The following is a 22,013-nucleotide window of genomic DNA, read 5'->3' as shown; positions in this document are numbered from 1 at the left end:
TTTTTTTTAAGTGCTGAGTATTACGTCTTCATGGAGCTCAAGTAACATCTTATAGCAAATAGTATAAAGAAGACTCTAAGCCCTTCTTCAACTTACTACAAAAGAGCAAGATGAAGTGCAAACACTGGAATTAGTGTTGCAGCTTTTTTTTTTTTTTAATCAAAACCAAGACTAAAGATGAATCCAGTATAGACAGTAGAGCCTAATGGAGAGTAGATGAGTGGCCACAATATTAGTCAATATATTTTTATTGTTCACTGCGGCCTTTGAACTGTGAAGGCTTGCTTGATGAAGCAAAAATCTCAACTGTATCTCTGAAAGGAAAGAGACTTTTATTATTATGATGCCAAAAGCGATGTCTTTCCTTTGGATCTGAAGGAACTCCCTTAAAATGAGCACAGGTGGCTCAGTAAATGCTGTGGTTACCTTTCTCTCTTGTATAATTCTTTCCATAAAGCAGTAACTTTAGTACTGACACCAACTATTGGTGACCTGGGAACAATGAGATTGATCTTAAAGGTAGTTGAAACCTGATTTTCTCAGTCTGATTCTAGCTGATTTTAGGCAGCACCTGAGTCCATAACAGTGTTTGCTATTTTTATATGCTTTTTTTGATAAGTATTAGTTCAGCTAGAAAATGTAGTGATGTGTGAGTCTGGAAGCTTTGGCTTCTAAATGACTTCTGTCATCACTGCACTCAGTTTTATAAACACTTAACTATGGAAGTCTTAGTGTTAAGCTTTCCTGTAGGTTTTATAACTTCTATTTTTTTTTTGTTAGTGGTATAATTCAAACCAAATGAAATGAAGCTACACATTTGAAATGGAGGCAGAAAACTGGCATCTTTGAGATAGGTAACCCCAAGGTTATCCAAATCACTAGTTCTATTGTGACTATTGTATTTGTAACTATTGTAAATATAGTGACTATTGTATTTACTAATGATGAATTATGCCTATTAGTCCACATGAGAGCATATTTATTTAAAGCAGATATGCATTTCATAATATCCTTTATGAATATTCCAGTCAGAGTTTGGTAGGGTCACTACCTGGAATTGCCAGCAAAGCATTCACATCACATCACTCTCCAATTTAAAAAGCTTGCATGTGATATGTCGTGGAGGTGTCCTGACGCCAATCTCTAGTAAAAGTCATCTCTTCCATATAGGTTTTGCCATCAAGACTAGAGTATGAGCGAAAAACTGCTTAGGAGAGGAGTATTTGCAGTTTTCTTATTCCTTTTCCTCTTTCTGCCCCCACTCCACCACTCCCTGCAATGTCATTGTTCTACCTGCTCCAGAGGGAATCTCCATTTACACGTTTTGGTTTTGATGTAGTATCCAAATAGCTATTAGTGTTGCCTCACCACTTGGCTATGATAACTGAGAGAGTATGATTATGATAAATGTGAAGAAAAAAGTATTCTCAGCACATACACATCTCTAGGATGGCCCTTTTTACAAGTTTTAACTGCTGTGTGTGTTTAACTGCTGTTTTATGAGTATATGTGACAGGGAAAGAGCTTTTTTGTTGTTGGTTTTTGTTTCCATGCCACTTAAATGGAAGGAGATTTCCTGATAAAATCAAATTGTGTATTTCTGATCAGTAATGTTACAAAGGATTAAATATTTCTCTTTTGGAATGCACTAGCGATTTCTGAATTGTAACTGTGTGGCCAAACTTGAAGATAAGAAGTTGGTGTGTTTTGTTTGTTTTTTGTAGTTGGTATGGCAGAAACAGATAGTTCCTCTCAGGATGCATTAGGTCTCAGCAAACTTGGAGGTCAGGCAGAAAAAAACAGGAAACTGCAGAAAAAGTAAGTTATCTAATATTTTTAATTATCTGTCTTTAAGGAATTTATGTGTTTTTTTTTTTCCTCTGACTTTTTTTTCAGGTATTTATGCCTAGTAGAGTCCCTATAGACTTTTTTTTTCCCGCACTTTTCCAGAACCTTAATCATAGGTAGGTCTTGCCAAGTTTGAAACTAATTTCAGCACTGACAGTGTGTTGTTCAAATGCAGTGATAAAGTTGGAGATAAAAGTGGACTCTTTTCAAACCTTCCCCCCAGATTTGTTATATTTAATACCTGCTTTGGGTTTAATTCATTTGAATTTTTCCCAAAGCTGTCTTTGGCTGCTATTTGCACCAGAGCGTGAAAGAGCCACTTGAGATGTTTTGGATGTAGGGAATCCTTCTGGATGTATTTGCTGGTTCCCAACAGGTGGCTCTGAAACTCTTCCCTTTTGTGTTGCAGCTGCTAGTTCCTTTGTTTTCACTTTTTTTTTTTTTTTTNGATAAGAAAAAGAGATGCCCAAAATACATATATGTATTTTTAAATGAAGGAACATTCTTACAGGGATCATCCTGGATCTAGCAAGTTAGTTGCAACCTTTGTTTTCACTTTTTTTTTTTTTTTTTAACACTTCTGTTTAAGGTGATTTTGAGATTCTTTCTCATTTATTTTAACAGCTGAAATCTAATTTTCCTTGATGTTCAAATGGTAATACAGAAAAACTCAAACCTGTGTAAGCAGGAGCAGGCATTCTTTGCATTTTTCCCTTCCAGAGCCTGGGCCATATACTTTGTTCCTTTAATCTGTTTGGCTGCCATTACTCCTGTGTCAGATAAAGCTGACTGCGATCAGACATTTGTCTTGCTTTTTTTGCTTGCCTTCTGGAAGATTAAGTAATGGATGTTGAAAAGAAAGTGTGCAAATTTTCTCTCTCTAAGAGATTCCTTGCAACATCTAAGTTCTATTGGCAAATGAAAATAAAGCCTGGTGCTTTTGCTGATGAAAACTGGTGGTGTGTTGCTTTGAAAAGTCCGAATGGAATGTGGGTTTGTTTATATGACAGAATGGTCAACTGTCTGTCTTCAGACTGTTAACGGTGAAGGCAATCTTACATTGTTATGATCTGGTATTTTCCGTTTTCTGCAAAGCTTTAAAATCATACCATATCTTGATTGAATAAATAACTTTAGCCTGGTGACATCTGAACAGTGGTAGGCCTATTCTTGAACAATTTAGATCTTTCTCAATACCACCAACAAATTTCATTCTATACTAACCAATCTATATTGCCTTGCATTAATAAATAGAAAAAGTGCAGGTAAATTGTGAAAGGGTTATAACAAATTCTCAAGGCTGACTGTGCAAGTGCATTGCACGTGCACAGTCAGCCTTGGCTACATGCACACGTGCATTAAGTGAAAAGGATGAGACTAGCTTGACAAAGAATACCAATTACCTGTGTATCTGAAACTGTAACGACTACTAATGTTTATACTGTTTTCTCTTTTTGATCTCTATTTGCTTATCTTTTTGATTTCTGCATGCATGCACACAAACAGGCTGAGGGCAGTATTCAGTGTCTTTAACTATAAATAGGTTTTTGTGAGTAGAGCTAAATTACAGTATGTGTCATTTGTCTGGGGGTTTTTTTGTATGCCTTTGAGTTCGGTTTAATCTTAGTTTTACATTTTTTCCTTCATTGTTTTATTTTCCTTTTATTTACTATTTGATGTGGTAGTGCAAAATCAGGATAAGTTTATACTTATTTTATTAGGATTGTTGTGAATTTGAGAAATTGTTTGGATTTTTTAGCAATATCTAAAAAGATCTTAAAAGTCTAATTATCAGAGGACATATTAGATTCAGAAATATTTATTGTGAAAATATTTTGCTGAAACGTATCCAGTATCTTTTTAATGCTAGTTCAATGTTATATCTTAATTTGCATGGTGTGAATTTTTATAATGAAAATATTTGACCTTATTTAGTTGGAATTAGTTTTTTAGTTTAGGTTTTTAAAGTTGTTCAACAGTAGCAGGTAGTCATGGCCGTTCACTTACAGGGCATTTCTGTTCCTCTTTTTTGTGAGCTGTACTGTTGACAGTGTTTGCCATAGCTCTATTTGTGCTTTTCCATGTACACAGCAAACTTTCAATAATACTGTATCAAAAAGGAAGGCAACCCTAAATTTAAGATAACCCTCCTAAATGTTTATGCATGAAAAGTTTTTGATTGCGTACCTGTAATCAATATATAATATTAACTTTCCACTGATGCTTTGTCTGGAGTTAGTCTGTTTTCATCTCATAACTATTGCCTTTTAGTTTTTACACCTTGTATTTCTTCATCATTTCCATCACTATTGTTTTATTTCCATCACTATCACTCTCTTCATCTTCACTTTTTTTCCTTCTAGTGTTTTCTCTGTTGTCAACTTCTAAATAAGTCATCTTCAGTTTCTTCCGTGAAACTTGAAATCCAGCATTTCATAAACCCTTTGGCTACAACTCCTGGATTTACCCATTCCCTTGCTGTCTTAATCCAGTGACATAATGGTGTTGCACTAGGCTTCTTTACTTTCCTAGTAGGGTAGAGCATGGTTGCCTGCCAAGAGCTACTCTAAGACTTCAGATGGTCTTTAAAGGACTTGCTTGTTCACTACTGCATCAAGCACCTGCAGTTGTGACAGCATTTCTCTTCGTATAACACCACAAGTTCTTTGGTATTCTTCACTGCTGGTGTTAGAGGCCTTTTGAATGCATCTAAGGACAAGCTTTTCTCTCTTCCAACAGCACGCTTGATCTCCCATTCCAAATGATGTTCAGTTAATTCTTCATTAAGTCTGTGAACATCTATCTCTTGGTTTTGCCACCTACTTTGGCAATAAGCAGCTGTTTCTTTGGCATCCTTTTATCTTTCAAAGTGGCAACTTTATACCATCCATTAACACTGCCAACATTACTGCAAAGTGCGCTTTTTTTCCCCTCTCCCAAAATTTTCATGATGATGGAATTTGCGCCTCATTTTTTAATTGGTGTAATTGGATGGCATATGAAACTAAACTGGTGTGTCATCTGTGTTACCCATTGAGCTTAGAAGGTTACGCTTTTGATACATTCCCCCTACTGCTCATCTCCAAACGATCTGCTGTTTTGCAGTTAACTTAAAGGACTCAGGGAGACTCGTAAAACTTCCAGAAATGACAGTGCAATTCACTGAACTACAGAACCTCAAATAGCTTTATAAGCTAGTGTGTGGGGGGGGAATCACTTGCTCTCATCAGGCAGTCCTAGTCAGACATCACACTGTGGGCATCTCTTCTTCATCTCTAGTGGGCTTCCCTCATTACGTAGCCATGTTACTGTACTAACCTGAAAGACCTGAAGACAAGTGCACCAATTTTGAAGTTAAACTGCTTGGAAAAAAACATTGTATTCATTTTTGACAAGTACAATATTAAGCATTTTATTCTGTTCTTTTCAAAGGACATTTTAAAATATAGTATTTTGTCCCTTTTTAAAAAAAAAAATCAAATCAAATAAAATCAAAACTGAATGTGTTTAGTCCTAATTATTTGAGGGCTGAATGTAATAGGTTCAGTTATTTTCCTGCTATCATAGATTCTTTATTCTTAATTTAAAAATACTTCTATATTTTTAAAGTGTACAAAAGCGTTGGCTTTTAGTGTCTGTTTTGTTTTGTTGTTTTTGTTTTTTTTTGTTTTAGTGAAATCTAGTTATTGAGCTGCTAATTGCTGAACCCTATTTCACCTTTAATTGTTGGATCTTAAAACGGACACATGAGAATGGTTATTTGCAACCAGTTATCAGACAGTTCCTCCTCCCTTTTTTTTCTTTCACTGGGTAGTATATTTCATTAGGATCAAGTATTAGAGGTTCTTGTGAAGTAATAGAAGTTATTATTCATGCAGGTGGAGAGGTACTGTCTTTTGACAGAACAGTTGCTAGCATTTTTATGACTTCATTGATTATTTTTGACATTTAGATATCCATCAATCTAATATGAGGCTCCTGTGTTGCTGGTATGTCTAGAAGAATGAACTGGATATTTCATATCCATTTTGTGGTAGTTGCAAAGGCGGCTACTAGTCTGTCGGTAACCTCATTGCATCTATAAGGCTGACAAAAGAAGAAAACTCTACGTTGGAAAGAAATAGTAATGTGAATGCAGTGCTTAACTTTTTATATCTGCATTAGGTTATGCTCGTTTTAATAACAATTTCTGTAATTGTAGGCATGAATTGCTTGAGGAAGCCAGAAGACAAGGATTACCTTTTGCACAGTGGGATGGGCCTACTGTGGTTGTGTGGTTAGAGGTGAGTGGTCTGGTTTGTTTGTTTGGTGTTTGTTTGTTTGTTTGTTTTAAAGGAATTAAAGATTTTGGGTGGAGGACTGTTTTCCATATCCTGCTTACTTCCTGTTTTGTGTTTCAGCTATGGGTAGGGATGCCGGCCTGGTATGTGGCTGCTTGCCGAGCAAATGTGAAAAGCGGTGCTATCATGTCAGCCTTGTCTGATACAGAAATACAGCGTGAAATTGGAATCAGTAATCCTCTGCACAGATTGAAGCTGAGGCTTGCCATTCAAGAGATCATGTCACTAACAAGTCCATCTGCCCCTCCCACCTCAAGGACGGTAAGGAAAGTGATCTAGCATCAAACATCCTTTAGAACCTGCAGGAGCTCCTCCAGAAATTTTTCAAAAATTCTACCATAAGTCTGTAACTGAAAAGATTTGAGCTTCAAATAAGAATTTCTGGAAAGGTATTTTAAATTGTAGGTGAACACATGATTATTTAAATAGGATGTCTTTTCCTTTCATAGAAGTTAAATGAAGGAATAATTACCCTTTTTTCTTAAGGGAAAGAGTAGCTTATATCAGTATATGCAATCTAAAAATATATTCTAACATATTTAGAATACATGCTATTTGCCTCATTATCTCATGCACCCCCAAAAATTTGTAATACAGAAAAAGTATACGTGTATGTACAGAAATGTGTAAAATAGTTGGAAGCTCTTTATTTCTTATCCACATAAGGCCATTAACTCCAAACAGTGATTGAGATTGCATAAACTCAGAGCCCACCTGTCTCTGTATACTATAAAGAGACATCAGTAAATTTAGCCATCCAAAGTTGGTGTGAATTCCCCCGCCATGGGTCTGCCTACCCTGCAGTCTAAAGCTATTTCTGGGATTATGTACTAGGCTACAACTGCATTTTTCGGATTACAGCATAATCAAGTATTTGTTAATTACATCAGTGTAAGCTATTTATCATATTCAGTTTTGCTAATATCTTTGAAGAAAAGTGATCCATGTTAATAGGCTTTTATTCTATGCCATCATTTTAGATAGATAACTTATACTTAAGAGTAGAAACCATTGCTTTTGCCCATGCCTGCTCCTTATATGTACCAATTGCTTACATGTTCTGCAACCTTTCCTCTTTGTTACTGCTTTCCTTTCATTGGATGTGATTGGTTCACTGTGGGGTCATGTTAGACTACGGGAAATGTCTGGGTAACACATGAAGAAATGGAAAATCTTACAGCCACACAACAAACGGTTAGTTTATGGTGTTGCCGCTTCTGTTCTTTAGAGTGCTTTTTCCACTTTTTAAACACTTGAATCAAATGCCCTTTGGTCTTTTTTCAGAAAAAAAAAGAAGTCTTAAACTTATTTTAGATTACAGCTTCTTCTAATTATTAACTTTGTAACCTGCATCTTGATAAGTTTTTCCAGAAGGGGAAAAAAAATCAACCTTGATATTACTGTAAACAAAATTTCTAATTTGTAAAAGAGGGGGCTCTGATTTGATTAACTATGCTTGTAGCCAAATTGAATTATTTGTGCATCAATTTCTTCTTTCCAGAAAACCTAATCAGTAGATGGATTTTCCAACTTTTAGGAAAATGAATATCTTGTATTTTTTTAAAATGCATGATGCTTGCTTTATCTAGATTTTTTTCGTATGCAGTAAACTTAGAGCCTTGCAGTGCATCGTTAACTCTGATCTCCTTACTAAACTTAAATACTAATACATATGTGTTCTTTTGCTTTTCTAACCACCTAACAGGAAGATGAGGAGGGAAGCTGGGCTCAGGTTGGAAACTTTACGTAATATTATAGTGTATATGTACATGGTCATAATTAGAGCGTGAAAGAATGTTTTCTTTTATAGCTATTTCCTTTAGTGACTGTTGGTGTGTCTTAGGGGTGGGAGAGGAGGAAGCTATTACAGGTTTATCTCTATATAATACACAGTTTGAAGATATACTTTTATATTTAGGTGTATTTAGATGTTTAAGTATTTTCTAGCACTTCCAACATTAGCTGGTATATCATGAACAAATTTGAAAAAATACTAACTTTGTTACATAGTATATCACAAAAAAAAGCTTTGCATATTTTTTTAATAGTAAGACTATTAGAGGAAGAATATTCAGAAGTCTTTATCATTAGCTTTCTGAAATATTTGTCCTCTAGCTAATGAATCACCAAAATGAAGTTATTCTTTCTTAATGAGCATTGTGACATTCTATGTATGAACAGGGTACATCAAATAAATGTTAAAATAATTTTAGGACATAAAGCCTGGAATGTTTTGGGGGGTGGGGGGGTGAGGGGGGTGGATCTCTGGGAAGCCAAAAGTCCAATGAAAATATCTGCTGTATGCAGAAAGTCCCTGTTCAACCTGTACACCATCATAAGGGTGCCACAATACATACTGAGCCTTGATAGTTAAGCAGATTTCTATGCATTAGTGTTCTGTAATCCTCCTTGGCTAATTGTTTTCCCTTAAAGTGGTGATGAATCCTATTTGTATTTTCAGGTATTGAGATGGTTCAGTATTTGCTACAGGGGTATAAACAAAACACAAGATTTGTCTGTGACCCATATCTTTAAACAGTAAAGCCTCTTGTTTCTTGGCTGCCCTCCAGCTTAAACCTGTTTATGTCCCATTAACTACTTCTCAGATACTCATCTACAGATTGTCAATTATTAAAATCAAAGCTTGACACCTCATTAGAAGAGTGATGCGCTCTTTCAGTTTGCTATCCAAACTCAAAACATAGATGTAGTACTCAATGTTTTGAGTTGCTTATTTTTACAGACTTAAAAATTCRGTAAGCATTGTTTTACCTTTTTCTTTAAAATATGTCTTCTTGTCTTGAAAAGCTTTTCTCTGTATATTATTTTTCTCTTTATATATTTTTTTTATTTTTAATAAGCTTATTCCTTTAATTTTTTAAAAACAGACATTAGCCTATGGTGATATGAACCATGAGTGGATTGGCAATGAATGGCTCCCTAGTCTGGGACTTCCTCAGTATCGCAGTTACTTCATGGAGTGTCTTGTTGATGCTAGAATGCTGGATCATCTGACTAAGAAAGATCTTCGCGGACAACTTAAAATGGTGGACAGCTTTCACAGGTAATTAGAGTTAAGCTTGGAGACCAAACTTGTAGAAGATGTTTCAGTTGTCGTCTATAAAAGTGGGTTTTTTTCTTTTTTTTCTTTTCTAAACAGAAACAGTTTTCAGTGTGGAATTATGTGCCTACGAAGACTGAACTATGATCGAAAGGAACTTGAAAGAAAAAGAGAAGAAGGCCAGAATGAAATTAAAGGTTAATGCTTTGTCTTGACATCAGTCTAACTCTAACCTGCTTTCATTGATATGCCTCAAATATGTTATAAAAAAAAAAAAAGGCTTAGTGGGAGGAGTTATTTATGAAATAACAGATGTTAAACGCAGGAGACACATTTGCATACAGGCCCTGAATAGTGAATTATGAAATGCGTCATTAAATCATTCACTCTTGCAGAGGTGTGCAACAACTGGAGGCATGTTTTAAACTCTTATTTCTCTGAAGCGTGAACTAAACACTTTATGAGGATGAGGGTTTTGGAAAAAGCTTTTCCTGTTTTGACATACTGTCTATCTAAATAATTTTATTGTTGCTTGTGACTGGTAATTTTTATTACCCTGAACTTTATGAAAAATATCCAGGTGACTTAAGTGTTTGTATTTTCTAGATTCATGGTGGTTATTGAACAAGAGAGAAGTCACTGAAGAAAAAGCAGGGAGGGAATTCACACCAATTTCAACTTCCCATAGAAAATGTTTTGTTCCCTCCCTAATAGCAGAAGTCTTCTCTGCCATCTTAGACTGGATTTTTAGGGTTACCTTGTCCACACAATTTGCTTAAAAGGTTCTGCATCTTCCCTTTTGTGGTGATACTTTTTTTGCTATTGTTCTAACAGATTGATTGTGCCCAGGCAGATTCCCAGGCATCACAACTGACTGGCATGAAACAAGCCTGTGTCAAGGCTGTTCTGTTAAGCTTTTTTTAGCCTCCTAAATGGTATAGCTTCATTCATTGCCTACAGGGCAATGCTCCTTGGAATGCTTAGCTCCTGCTTTGTTCCTGGGAATTGTTTGGGAAGAATGCTAGCTGACACAGGCCGGAAACGTGCTATGGACCATTTTAAAAGTTCAATGATACAGACATTCCTGAGTAGTGTAAAAACTACTAGTGAGAACGTAATTTTTGTCTTGACATTTGGGCTGAACACATAAATGCCGCTTCATAAGGCTTTCCTTGAAAAAATTACAAGATGAGAGTATGTTCATCTTTAAACTATTATGGTATGAAATGCCCTCCAGCAAATTTCAAATACATTTGGTTCCCACTTTAAATTTATGATGGCAGAAATCTGTAGTAATATGAATACACAAGCCAAAGGTAAGTCTGTATTACTAAACTGAACATCGTCAGAACTTAAAGGTATGTAAGATTATAGAACACTAATAATTTTTAAAGGCTTTGGTTCACATTCAGTAGGAAACACATGAGAAATTGTCGTTAGGATTTTCTGAGTACTAATTTTTTTTTTCCAAAATACTTAGTCCCTCTTGAATGAGATAACAAGCCCTTAAGTGGCTGTGTAAAATGGAAGACCCTCTCTTCCCTATCTACATGAATACTATGGCCAGCTGTACTTGTCTCCTAACAATTAATGCAACTGTAAGCCCCCCTCTGTACGCAGAGAGGAGATTAAGCAAGAACAATTCCTCCTTCATGCTCATTTATAAAACCATGCAAGACAAACTACTGTGTGGAAGGGATCCAACACTGAGTGCTTAGTCCTAAACATGAGGTTCTGTTACCAATTCAGAGCTTCTTATGCACCCCAAAAACGTAGAGGTAGCTTGGATACCACCCTAAATGTTAAGTAACAAAATTCTTTGACAGCAATTGCAATGAATTGTGTATACATGAAAATTGATCCCTACACCAGCAAACCACTCAAATAAGGGTTGTGGTTGGTTGTTTAGAAATCTTGTGTTATATAAATCGGGCAATTTTTTTTCAAATCAGACGACTTTTTTTTCCTCCATAGATGTCCTTGTCTGGAGTAATGACAGAATGATCCGCTGGGTGTTGTCCATTGGTCTTAAAGAATATGCGAATAACCTTATAGAGAGTGGAGTTCATGGTGCACTTGTGGCCTTAGATGAAACATTTGATTACAACGCATTAGCTCTCTTACTACAAATACCTACTCAGAACACACAGGTAAGCAAGAATTACAGTTAGTTTAGGGTTGATAATTTTTTTTTCTCTATGAAGGTTTAAAAATGGAATGACTGTTTTTAGCTTTTCTTAGGTAAGCATATGTCTTTATTCCCAGCTGTAGAAACTATAGAAATGGAAAGTTGTCCTTAATCATTTTTTTCCTRTAAGAAGAAAATACAGAAGTACACTTTTCTTGCTATTTTCTACTTGCTAATAACAGTTCTTGTTGTTAAATCTGTTTGAACAAATCTTTCCTTATAGCCCTTCTTCACAAGATTAGTGTAAGACTGATCATCTTTCTTTTGGTATTTGCTAGTCTTTATTCTGAAATAATTGTTTGAGCCAGAGATTATGAATTTTCATGACAGAAGTAAGGGGAAAGGAGGGCTGTTAAGCCCCCCTTAAATTTTTAGTAAGTTAAATTGTTGTAACTTCTCATGTACTAAATATATGCTTTATTAATCCAATAACAAGGTCTTCCACAGTTTGGGTTATTACATCTTAAATTACTATAGATTCACTGAACTTTTGGAATTAATTTTTATTTCTTTCGTACTGTAAACTTTAGGCTCGTGCTGTTCTGGAGAGGGAATTTAATAACCTTCTTGTTATGGGCACTGACAGAAGACTTGATGAAGTAAGTTATTCAAGCTGTTGACTCATTTTATAGTCATGGGAACATTATCAGAACTCTTAGTGAAAGAATTTAGCTTGACACTTTTTAAACTATTAGTGGAAGAAATCTTAACTTGAAATTCTTTGCCTTTGAGAGTTCCTGAATATGGCAGATTCTCTGTGTTTATTTAGGTAAGATAATCTTGAATATGGACATATGAGATGCTCTGAAAGTTTGTTTCTGTAGCTTGCATGCTTAATGTCTAGTAATAGTGCTTTTGTCTGAATCTTATTTTTCTGTCTGAAATGTGAGGAAAATCAGTGACCGGTGTTGCAGATGAACAAGATATAGTATAGAAAGGTGCTGTATAGTACATTTCCAACCTTTGTCCTAACAAGCAGTATTTCAAATAATTTTTGTGTATTTCAAGAAAGCTGTTCCTAATTTATTCATAATATAGTTTTAATACAAAAATAAAATCTTGATTCTCATACTTTATGAATGAAACACATTCTTCAAACCTACTGCAAGAAAAAAGTTCTTAAGGAAAACTGAGCATTGCTGCTTAGTGTTCTGGATTTTATTTAAAGCCACCATTACAGTATAGTTACTTGTATTTGTTTTCAGTAAAAAGAAACATTTGCAGTTGTCAGAAAAATTCAGATAAAAAGCATACAGGAATTGTTAAATGAAAAATTAAAGATGATAAATCACAGGAAGAGGGTGCATTAAGCACACTTAATTATTGATTCAGCTGGCACAAGTCATTTGGGAACATGTGGATTCAGGCGTGATACCTCCTGAAGTCAGTTTTCTAGAGATAGTAATGTGCTATGAGGAGGAGGACCTTCTAGAGCAGCAAGCTGGTTGAAGAAGTATTCACATGGAGATGAACGCAGTGCTGGGGGTGTGAGAAAACATGTTGTCAAATTACTGAATACATAAAGTGTTTTTATGAAAATGTGTAGGAGAAATCGTCCTTTTAGATCCTTCAAATTATTGTTGAGCAATGGTTTCTGAATAGTCTTAAGAGAAATATGGTGTTCAGTGATAGGGCATTTTGAATAATTTAAGCAGAGAAATGAAATCACATGAAAGACTTCAGAGACAGACTACCCAACAAATTAGGAGAGAAACACTGGCAACTTCCATAAGGGCTATTTGTTAGCAGAGTTTCATTTCTGTTTTAATTTTTAGCCTTTATAGTTGTGAAGGGAGGCTGCAGCAGTCAGGTCTGTTTAACTTCCTCAAGAAAACCTTGAAATCTTTTAACTAAAGTGTGTAATAGTTAAAGTTTGCGTATTGCTTCCCCCCCCTCCATCTGTAGTGGGAATAAAAATTTGACCAACTTTCTTTTGCGGTGAACTGCTTAAAGTAGAAGTTCTATCTTTTTTAATACTGTTCTCAATATCACTTTTTTGTCATAAGTTGGTGCTGATGTTCTGTCCTTTTTTGATATCTGATTACCCTATCTTACTGTTTTTCTTAGTTTTAGTCTTGCTAATTTTCATTTGGCAAATATGCTCTACGCTTTTGCCTTGATTAAAACAACATGTCTGCAGCTTTATCCTTAAAATATGATGTTTACTTAGAGTATTGCTTGTAGCCCAAAATACAATTGTCAGTGCAATTGCCTAATTTCCTGGAGGTGTGTGCTTTTGTAACAGAATAAGATGCAGACCTGTCAGATTTGACTTAAGTTCATGTTTTGGCAGTATCAGTGTTACTAATGCTGTTTTGCAACGGAAATACAAGACACATGTTCTTGCTGTGGGAATTATTTAAATTATAACTAACTCCAATTTATATAGTTAATATCTGAATAGTGTTGGTATAGGATGACCACCAGAAATGTTTGCACATCAAAGTGACTTGTGTCAGACAAAGTGACTTCTGTTCTTAGTGTGCAAACTTCGTTAAAATGTAATGAGTGTAAACTCTAACAAACGGTGCGTGAGATTCTTTTAGTGCCCATGAACTCGGCATATAAGGGAGAGTGTTGCATCTTTAAGCTCTGCATTGCTCTGTGCTGTAATTCCATGAACAGTTTCAAGGTGGTGGTACTTCCACAGGGAGTCCTAATTCTGTGCTACCTCTTTTGTGCTAATGAGCATATATGCAATAGCATGTCGAACTGTGTTGGAGGAACTGATCCGGGGTAAGAGTAATGTGGCTAAAAAAGCAGCATGGTTATCATGGATTGGTTCCCTGATTTGGTTATCTGTAGAAATGTTTGTGCAGATATAAGGAAGAGGCCTGGGGAAGGGTGAAGGTGCTGGCTTAGACTCTTCTTGGGTCAGTGAGATGAAGCGTACAACAATAAGTTGAGAAAGGAGGCTGCTGTGGTGCGCTTGGCTTTCTTTTGCACTGATCTTTTGCCTAATGGACTTGTTGCAGCCCTTTTGTGGCACATCCTGACAGCTCCATTCTCAGTATGCATCTATACTAAGGTTTTAATAACATCATCAGAAAGTAGCTTGATAGTTTTCTAAAGTATTTCTCCTTAATGACTTCTCATTGCAAGAGAAAGCTTTTAGGGAATGGCATTTCTGCCATGTTCTAGCTCTTACGGAATGCACAGGACAGTTGCTGATCATGAAAATCTTCCCAAATAATGCGGACACTTACAGCTAATTTAAATTCTAAAAGAGGGTACATTTTAGGTAAAATGACATTCAAATGACTGAACTGATTCAAAAGGCAGAGTTGGTAAACCTAGATGCACAATGCATATTTGTGCATTGACATAAAATACTTTCACTCCACACGATATTTTTGGAAGCAGGGCTGAAACTGTTCTATTTAGTAGGTGCAATGCTGTATTTCTAAAGTGGAATATTTCTTTGAAGATGCAAATGTATTATCAGGGGAAAATGTACCTGAATAATTACAAGTTATTTTCCAAAGTGCTTAAACAAAACAGTACATAGCAATAAAGCTTTTTTTCTTTTAAATTTTTTTCTCACCATCATTTTCTGTAATTTGTACCATGGGAGAGCACTGTATTATCATTCGTGTAAGACAATTTAAGGTTAAAAATGATTGTTCAAAATAAGCCTCCAAATGTTAGTGTTCCCAAAGCACCTTTTATGATCTACTCCATTCCTCGTATCACCTAAGAATGAGTGAGTGATGCAACACTAATGAATTACTGCAAATCAAGTACAAATATACACTGATTTCAGTCAGAGTAAGTGGGTATTGCGATACCTTTTTTCTAGATGTGCCGAGCACATGGATTTCCATAGTTACTGAGCTGAAGAGCCTCCATTGTAGCAAATGAATGCAAGCTGCTGGAAACAAGAGACTTCTGCGGCTATTGCAGCTGACCTGTTCTGAAAATTAAGTCTTATGGTGTTACTATATTTAGTTAAGATTGTCAGTAATCCTTTTAATGTCAGTAATAATCCTGCATTTTGGAATCGCTAATGATGTTTATCAATATAACAGGATGATGAAAAGAGCTTTAGGCGAGCACCTTCGTGGAGGAAGAAGTTTAGACCAAAGGACATAAGAGGTTTAGCTGCTGGCTCAGCAGAGACTCTCCCTGCAAATTTCAGAGTTACAACCTCCATGTCTTCACCCTCTATGCAGCCAAAGAAGATGCAGATTGATGGTATTGCTTTTGTATTATTTTAAGCATGATGCACTTTTTTTGCTTGAGATTACAAGGGAATTAAGTTCAAATTACCTTTTTCGCTGCATAAAAGCATCTGCTGTGTGCATGGTTGTGCATATAACACTGTATTTAACAATAGGGTGATTAAATTTCAGAAAGCTGTACTGGATACAGAGGCTTTTTACTTCATTTGAATAGCAAGATGAGAATTATACACACAAATTTATATAAAAGTAGGTAAATAAAATTACATATCAGTACAAGTATTTAATAACAGTTTTATCTTAGAAACAGACATGCGTGAGACATGCACTTCTAATTAGTAGTAATTAGACCAATGCAAGTCCCACTTCTGAAATGCAATAAAATCCATTCAAGGAATGATTTGAATAAACTCCCTTTTCCAGAATTCTTGATGTGATGAATTACAAAGATTAAAATAAGTAGTCTTTATGTAAAATGTTTTCTTTAACTATGAGAATTGTCATAAGAGAAAATGACAAAAAATAGAAAAATATTTATAGAAATTATCTTTGCCATTGGCAGTGTGCTATTTGGCATATATATTTTTTAGGCATTCTTGTTGTTAGCCAGTGAAACTGGAATGGGTGTACGTATAAACTGTACAATAAATCATCCTTTCCTAACTTATAACCTTATAGAGTTGAGTGAATACAATAGCTGTAATCACACTGCTGTGATGTTTTTGAAAACTAACATGCATGCTGTGTTCTGCATGTCTTCCCGTGCTTTTTGAAATAGGCAGTGTATCAGGAACACAACGATTGGATTCTGCTACAGTAAGGACGTACTCCTGTTAAAGCCTTCTCCTGGTGAGTAAAGTTGATAGGTATGATAGTAAAGCAGCTATTTATGAAATAAAACTTGAAGTATTTTAATACAATGAATTTATACATTTATAAAACCCTTTCAAATTTGCAGGCTAGATTGTTATATTCAAAATCCAGAGCTTATTTCCTATGATAAAGTCTACCAGCATTTAAACATTTAGTTATGCAAGTGTGTTTGTTTTTTGTTTTTTTTTTAACAGCATGAAGAAGGGCCAGGGCTAAATAGCCATGCAGAAATTGTTGAAATCAAAGGTTGAAACTGAACTTCTAGTGAAAGGAGGGAGGAGGGAAGGGAATTAAATTAGGAATACGGAGGAGAGAAGATAACCTGGTTTGTGGCGTTGCGGTTCAGAATATTGGTCTTTCAGATTCTTTGCTTGGTCAAAATTATCCCACTACAGTATACTTCCAATCTTCAGTTGTTAAGGGGTAATTCCATAGTTTTCCAGTTCTGGGATACTTCATACCACTGTGATTGCTTAGGCTGTCTGGTTGGATTTAGCTACCAGCGGTCTAAATTTGGGTAGGTGTGAGCGGTGCTGACAGTAAAAGACAGCTTGATAAAATAGGCGTGTTTAGCTGGAATACATGCATTTGGTGTTAAAGATGCATATAACCCTGTCTTTCTCCAGGACTTGGACTGATTTTCTTTAGCAGTCTTTGCTGTGTTTTCTCATGGAGCAGTCTTTCTCTCTTAATTTGCAAACACAAGCCTGAAAACTAAAACTTTTGACTATACTAGATTAAAAAAAAAAAAGTCCAGTGAAAATACTGGTTTCATGGTAAGCACACAATCTCTGCCTCTTAATAATAGGTTCTTCCATGGGCTATAAATTGCCTGGCTCTTCTGCTTACACTTTTTTTTTCTTTTCACCAGTAACATCCCTACTAACTCAACTATCACCTGCCTTTTCTTCAAATTCTGAATGTTTTCTAAAGAGTTCTCATGTATAAAAAGCTGAGAAGGGGAATTCCTGCACAGAACAACTTAGATTATGTGGCTCAATCACTTTATAAACTCAGAGGATATTTTAAAAAATGATTTTAGTCTTAAGGTAGTGAAGTTTGAAGTTGTATTTTTTCCCCCCATGAATTCTTTCCATTGTTTTGGAATTTTTCTTTATAGTCGGATCACCTAGGGTGAGTCAGTCTCTAGAAAGTGGGAAACACCTGACTTTGCATTGCAACAGAAAATTCTAGAAGGCAGTAAAATTGTATACATCAGGCATGGCAATAATTTGATGCATGACTGCTACAATACTGAGCTGTTTGTGAGAAACCTTTTAGGAAGTGCTTTTAAAAAAACTGTTAATAGATGGGGTTTTTGTCTTTGTTTTTCTGCAGTTTACCCACACTATTTCTACCGGTGATATGCAGCATTTTGAACATTTGGAACTTTTAATCTGTTAATACTTGTTAAATGGACACTTTGAGATATTTTATTACAGAGTTTTTAATTAGCAAATAAATTCATGAGTACTATAGAGAAGATATTTTAGAATCTAAATGTTTCTTATATTTATGTGACTTCTCATTTATATAGTTACTTACTTTTTCTGTTTGTATTCGGTCTACAAATCAAATCATTGCTGATTTTTATTCTAATTTTAGTCTTTCCAACTGAATGTACTGTAATGCTTGTATGTATATGTCCCTATAAGTAATATAGGGTTTTTGTAAATTATGCAGTTACTGTAATTATCATTGTTTTTTAATAATGAAACAGAAGATGAAAAGGATTTTCATACCTTTGTAAAAGTATCATGACACCAAGCAGTATATATTTTGTCTTTTGGAAATGTTAGCTAGATCTAAAAATAAGTCCAGCTTTTTTCAGATAAGCATATGTTGTTGTAGAAGGTATGGTACATGATTGTTCTTCTTTTCAGAACTGTACCTTTCCACAAAGAGGATTTGTCAAGTAGTGGGGATTTGTCTTTATTTAAAATATAACTTGCTTTAAAAGCTGGGAAAAACTAGAACATTATGGAACACGTTTTAGAAATGATTGACTTGGTCATAACTTTGTCTTAGCTGTATTTGTATAGCATATCTTTGCAGTGACTGAAAACAAGCCATAAACTAAGAAATGTTTTTCCTTAATTGAGGAAGACAGACTTCATAAAAATTCCTGATAGTAATCTACAGGCCACAGAGAGAATTTTTGTCCTAGATCTTTTTGACTGAAAACCCTTGTGGAAAGGGTAAAACTAGTTTAAATGGACCAATCATGAAGCACTGCAATATCATGTCAAATGTATAGTGAAAGATAAAGGTACAATATGCTGAAAACAAAAGCAGTGCAGCTTCTAATAAAGGCCTTACTTTTCTTATGTAAGTCATCTTTTTGTGTTTTGTAAGCTTGTTCTAAAGAGTTGTCTGGACTTCAGTTTTGATGGTTGTAGCCATTTTGGACTGTATGAGTAGAAAAATGTATTCAGTACTTGTAAATGGCATATTAAAAAGCCAGCAAGAAATCTGTTCAGATCATGGTGCATTATTTATTATGCAACAATATATATAGCATGTCTTTTCTTACTTTGTTTTCCACTTTTAACTTGCTTGTAAAACTGAAATTCATTGTTACTGTTCTGTTTTTCTATTAATCTTTTATGTATTTTCAGATTATGTAACAATATGTACAGTCTATAAGTACTTTTGAACTATTTTTATCACAGTATTATTTATTGCTTTCTTTCAATAAAGTACTGATGCATTTTCCACTGCCAATAAAACACTATTGAAAAGCTAAGACCTAATTGTATACAGGCAGGTATTTTTGCGGTGAGTGGAGATTATCAATAAAGCATCTTAATGATTGATTGCTGCCCTGTAGATCTTGTTTCAAATGATGGTTTTTCCTCTTCTTCAGTAGAAGAATGTTACATTAGATATGACATTTTCTTGAGAATTGTTTGAGTTCACATGTATCATCAGTTTTGAAAAAATTTTCATAAAATAACTGCTATATTGCCTACTTCTTCTGGTAGTTACAGCTATGATTTACATCTTTTAACACACAACTTCAGTGTTTTCTGGTCCACACGTGATGAAGATTGAAGTGCTGTTCTATGTAGCAGCAACAGTTGCTTTGTTAATGAAATGAGACTATAACAATAGTGATATTTGTAGGGAGAAACATTTGGAGTCTAGGGAACAAATACAAAATTGGGTCGCAATAGGGCTGTTCATTTCAGTTTAAATACACTTTAAACCATTTCTTGTGTAGAAGAGAAGACTGAAGGAAAAACTTACAGAATAATAGAAGCAGTAGTGAAGCATATTTCATCACGTCCTCTAGATCAACAGCAGGATGTGGAATGTACAGAATGGAGAACTATTGCGACGGATGCTTTAAACACTGTTCTATAATACATCTCTGTTTCTGTCTAGCTTGTCTATATGAACTGCTATCTAATAATTTGTGGTTTCTTTTATAATTTCAGAGAATCTTTCTAGAAAAAAATAAAATGAAAGCGCAGAAGAAAATCTGTCTCACTGTTCAGTTAAACTTCACTGTTTAAAAAGATTTCATATACTTTCTCTGCTCACTGATGCAATAGATGTACGAAGTCATGTATTGTTGTGTCTCAGAAGTATATACAATGCTTGTGAAAAGAAAATACACTGATTATTTTAAGGCTGTGGAATCCTAAGTGTTACAGAACAATGGAGTCAACGAGAGCTGGAATAAATGTGTGAAATAGAAAAAGCTAACACAAACTGGCAAAACTGTGTGTTGACATCCTTCTGAATTATAGAGCATAGCTATCTCTGAGAAATTGAGAAAAACACTTTTAGTCAATTTTAATGAAAAATCCCCTGGAATAGAAAAACATGTAAGTACATGTACAAAAGTCACATAGGCATGTTACAGTACTCTTTTTAAATAAAGCTTGGTTATATGTAGTTTTCTGTAAAATGCCAAAAGTCTTTAAGGACTTCAGTTGGACAGATTGCTATAAAAATTATTTCTTTAAAAAGTGAGAACCCTTTTTAACTGTCAAAAGGAGATGACAGAATTATCTGAAAGAACTTTAAACTTCCAGATTTTGCATGGTGAGGGGCCAGAGGAATCTCTCTTAATAGATGTTATAACTTTATTTCATGTTTCTCCTTTTGAAACTATGTAGAATGAAAAGACAGGAAGTTGCTTTTACAGTGTCTTATGGACAGCAGTCATTTGTCATGCTAAAACTCTAAGTAGAGAACATAGGGAGCAGTTCAGGTGCACCTTCCCAGCAAACTGGCAGAACTTTTGTTGGAACTATGTGGCTAAGATTGGGGGGAAGAAAAGTTCATTTCCAGTTAACTAAAAATTAACACTTACAATGTTATGTTTCAAGAGTTAGTTGGGGGATGGTATTTCTGTTCAAACTAAGTGCCTTTGAGGGGACAGTGTTTTTCACTTATTTTATAATACCATTTTCAGGATAATTTTGATAAAGTCTTAGTGCACTGCTTAAATTACAATATTCTAAATTTTATTCGAATCATTTTTTGCTAATGCTTGAAGTCATTTTGGCAAAAATATAGCAATTGCAATCTAATTTAGGTAGCGACAGTTTGTGGCTTTATGGCATGTAGGAATGAACAGATGAAAAGTGGCTGGCTTTCCTTCCCATAAGCAGAAGGACAGATGAGCTCTCCAGAATGGAACAGCAGCAGAGCCAGAAGCAATCCTGAGAGACTCCAGGTTCTCGGAGCCTGTTTCCTGCTCTAGGAGACACGTTTTCAGCAGTAAGTTCTACTTAACTGACTAGAATTTTTAAAATATCTTGATTAAATTTTTCTGTGTTAAATATAGGAAAAATTTTAGTGTTTTACTCTGTGAATCTACTATATTTTATTTCCATTGGCTGGAAGTAGCTGTCCCACTAAGACTGGGCATGGGTAAGTCGTATTTTTGCCTCCAAAACTTGCAAAGCTGTGTTCATCTGGAACTGCTGTTTTTTTATTATTAGAGTTGGAGATATTTCTAATGGAAAAATACATAAGCAGAGTAGAAAGGAATGATATATATTTATTTCCCTCCTCCAAAGAGTGTAAACAGGGGGCAAATAACTGAGAAAGTACGTCACTGAGTTAACACATGTGACTTTTGGTTTTAGAGCTTTTAAAGCTAGTGTGTGTGTTAGCATCTGTTTCCTTCAGATATGTGGTGAGCAGTTACAGGTGAGGCACCTCACCTGGCGCTGCACACCCCCCCCCCCCCAAAAAAAAAAAAAATTACTTAGCTGCACTTTCCAAAAGGAGATAGCGCAAAGGGAGTATTTTAAAAGAAAAGGTATGTTCAAGCCTTTACGTAATTAAACGTAACCCTCTTACAACTCCTGACAGCTCCTTGCGGCACGGCTGAATTTTCAGCAGCGTTATTAGGATTACGGGGGAGTGAGGACGGGGGGGCGGCCTGGCCCGGCCCGGCCCCTCTGGCGGCGGCGGCGGGCGCGGCCGCGGCCGCCTCCCACCTGGAGCCGCCCCGCGGTGCGGGAAGAGGAAGTGGGAGCTCGGGAGAAGCGGAAATTGCA

The 22,013-nt window shown here is 35.4% G+C and overlaps 2 protein-coding genes across 7 annotated transcripts in view; both read left to right on the top strand.

Moving 5' to 3' along the window:
* The window catches only part of PPFIA1 (PTPRF interacting protein alpha 1), a 62,597-nt gene extending 43,360 nt beyond the window's left edge, over window positions 1-19,237 (top strand). For 3 of the 6 annotated variants that reach the window (XM_026089364.1, XM_026089365.1, XM_026089361.1), the window contains exons 19-29: window positions 1,725-1,818; window positions 6,050-6,131; window positions 6,249-6,449; window positions 7,320-7,382; window positions 9,077-9,252; window positions 9,349-9,446; window positions 11,224-11,399; window positions 11,968-12,036; window positions 15,466-15,631; window positions 16,397-16,467; window positions 17,830-19,237. In XM_026089364.1, coding sequence (XP_025945149.1) covers window positions 1,725-1,818; window positions 6,050-6,131; window positions 6,249-6,449; window positions 7,320-7,382; window positions 9,077-9,252; window positions 9,349-9,446; window positions 11,224-11,399; window positions 11,968-12,036; window positions 15,466-15,631; window positions 16,397-16,455 — 1,184 coding nt within the window. In that variant the 3' untranslated portion in view covers window positions 16,456-16,467; window positions 17,830-19,237. The other 3 variants (XM_026089363.1, XM_026089366.1, XM_026089367.1) reach the window with 3 other exon arrangements.
* Window positions 19,238-21,693: 2,456 nt separating this feature from the next.
* The window catches only part of CTTN (cortactin), a 27,930-nt gene continuing 27,610 nt past the window's right edge, over window positions 21,694-22,013 (top strand). The window contains exon 1 of the mRNA XM_026089398.1: window positions 21,694-21,772. The gene's annotated coding sequence lies outside the window, so the exon portion shown is untranslated. The remainder of the gene's footprint in view (window positions 21,773-22,013) is intronic.

This window comes from Apteryx rowi, unplaced genomic scaffold (genome assembly GCF_003343035.1).
Source record: "Apteryx rowi isolate R43461 unplaced genomic scaffold, aptRow1 scaffold_81, whole genome shotgun sequence".
NCBI lineage: Eukaryota > Metazoa > Chordata > Aves > Apterygiformes > Apterygidae > Apteryx > Apteryx rowi.
This window is presented reverse-complemented; position numbering and strand designations above follow the sequence as displayed.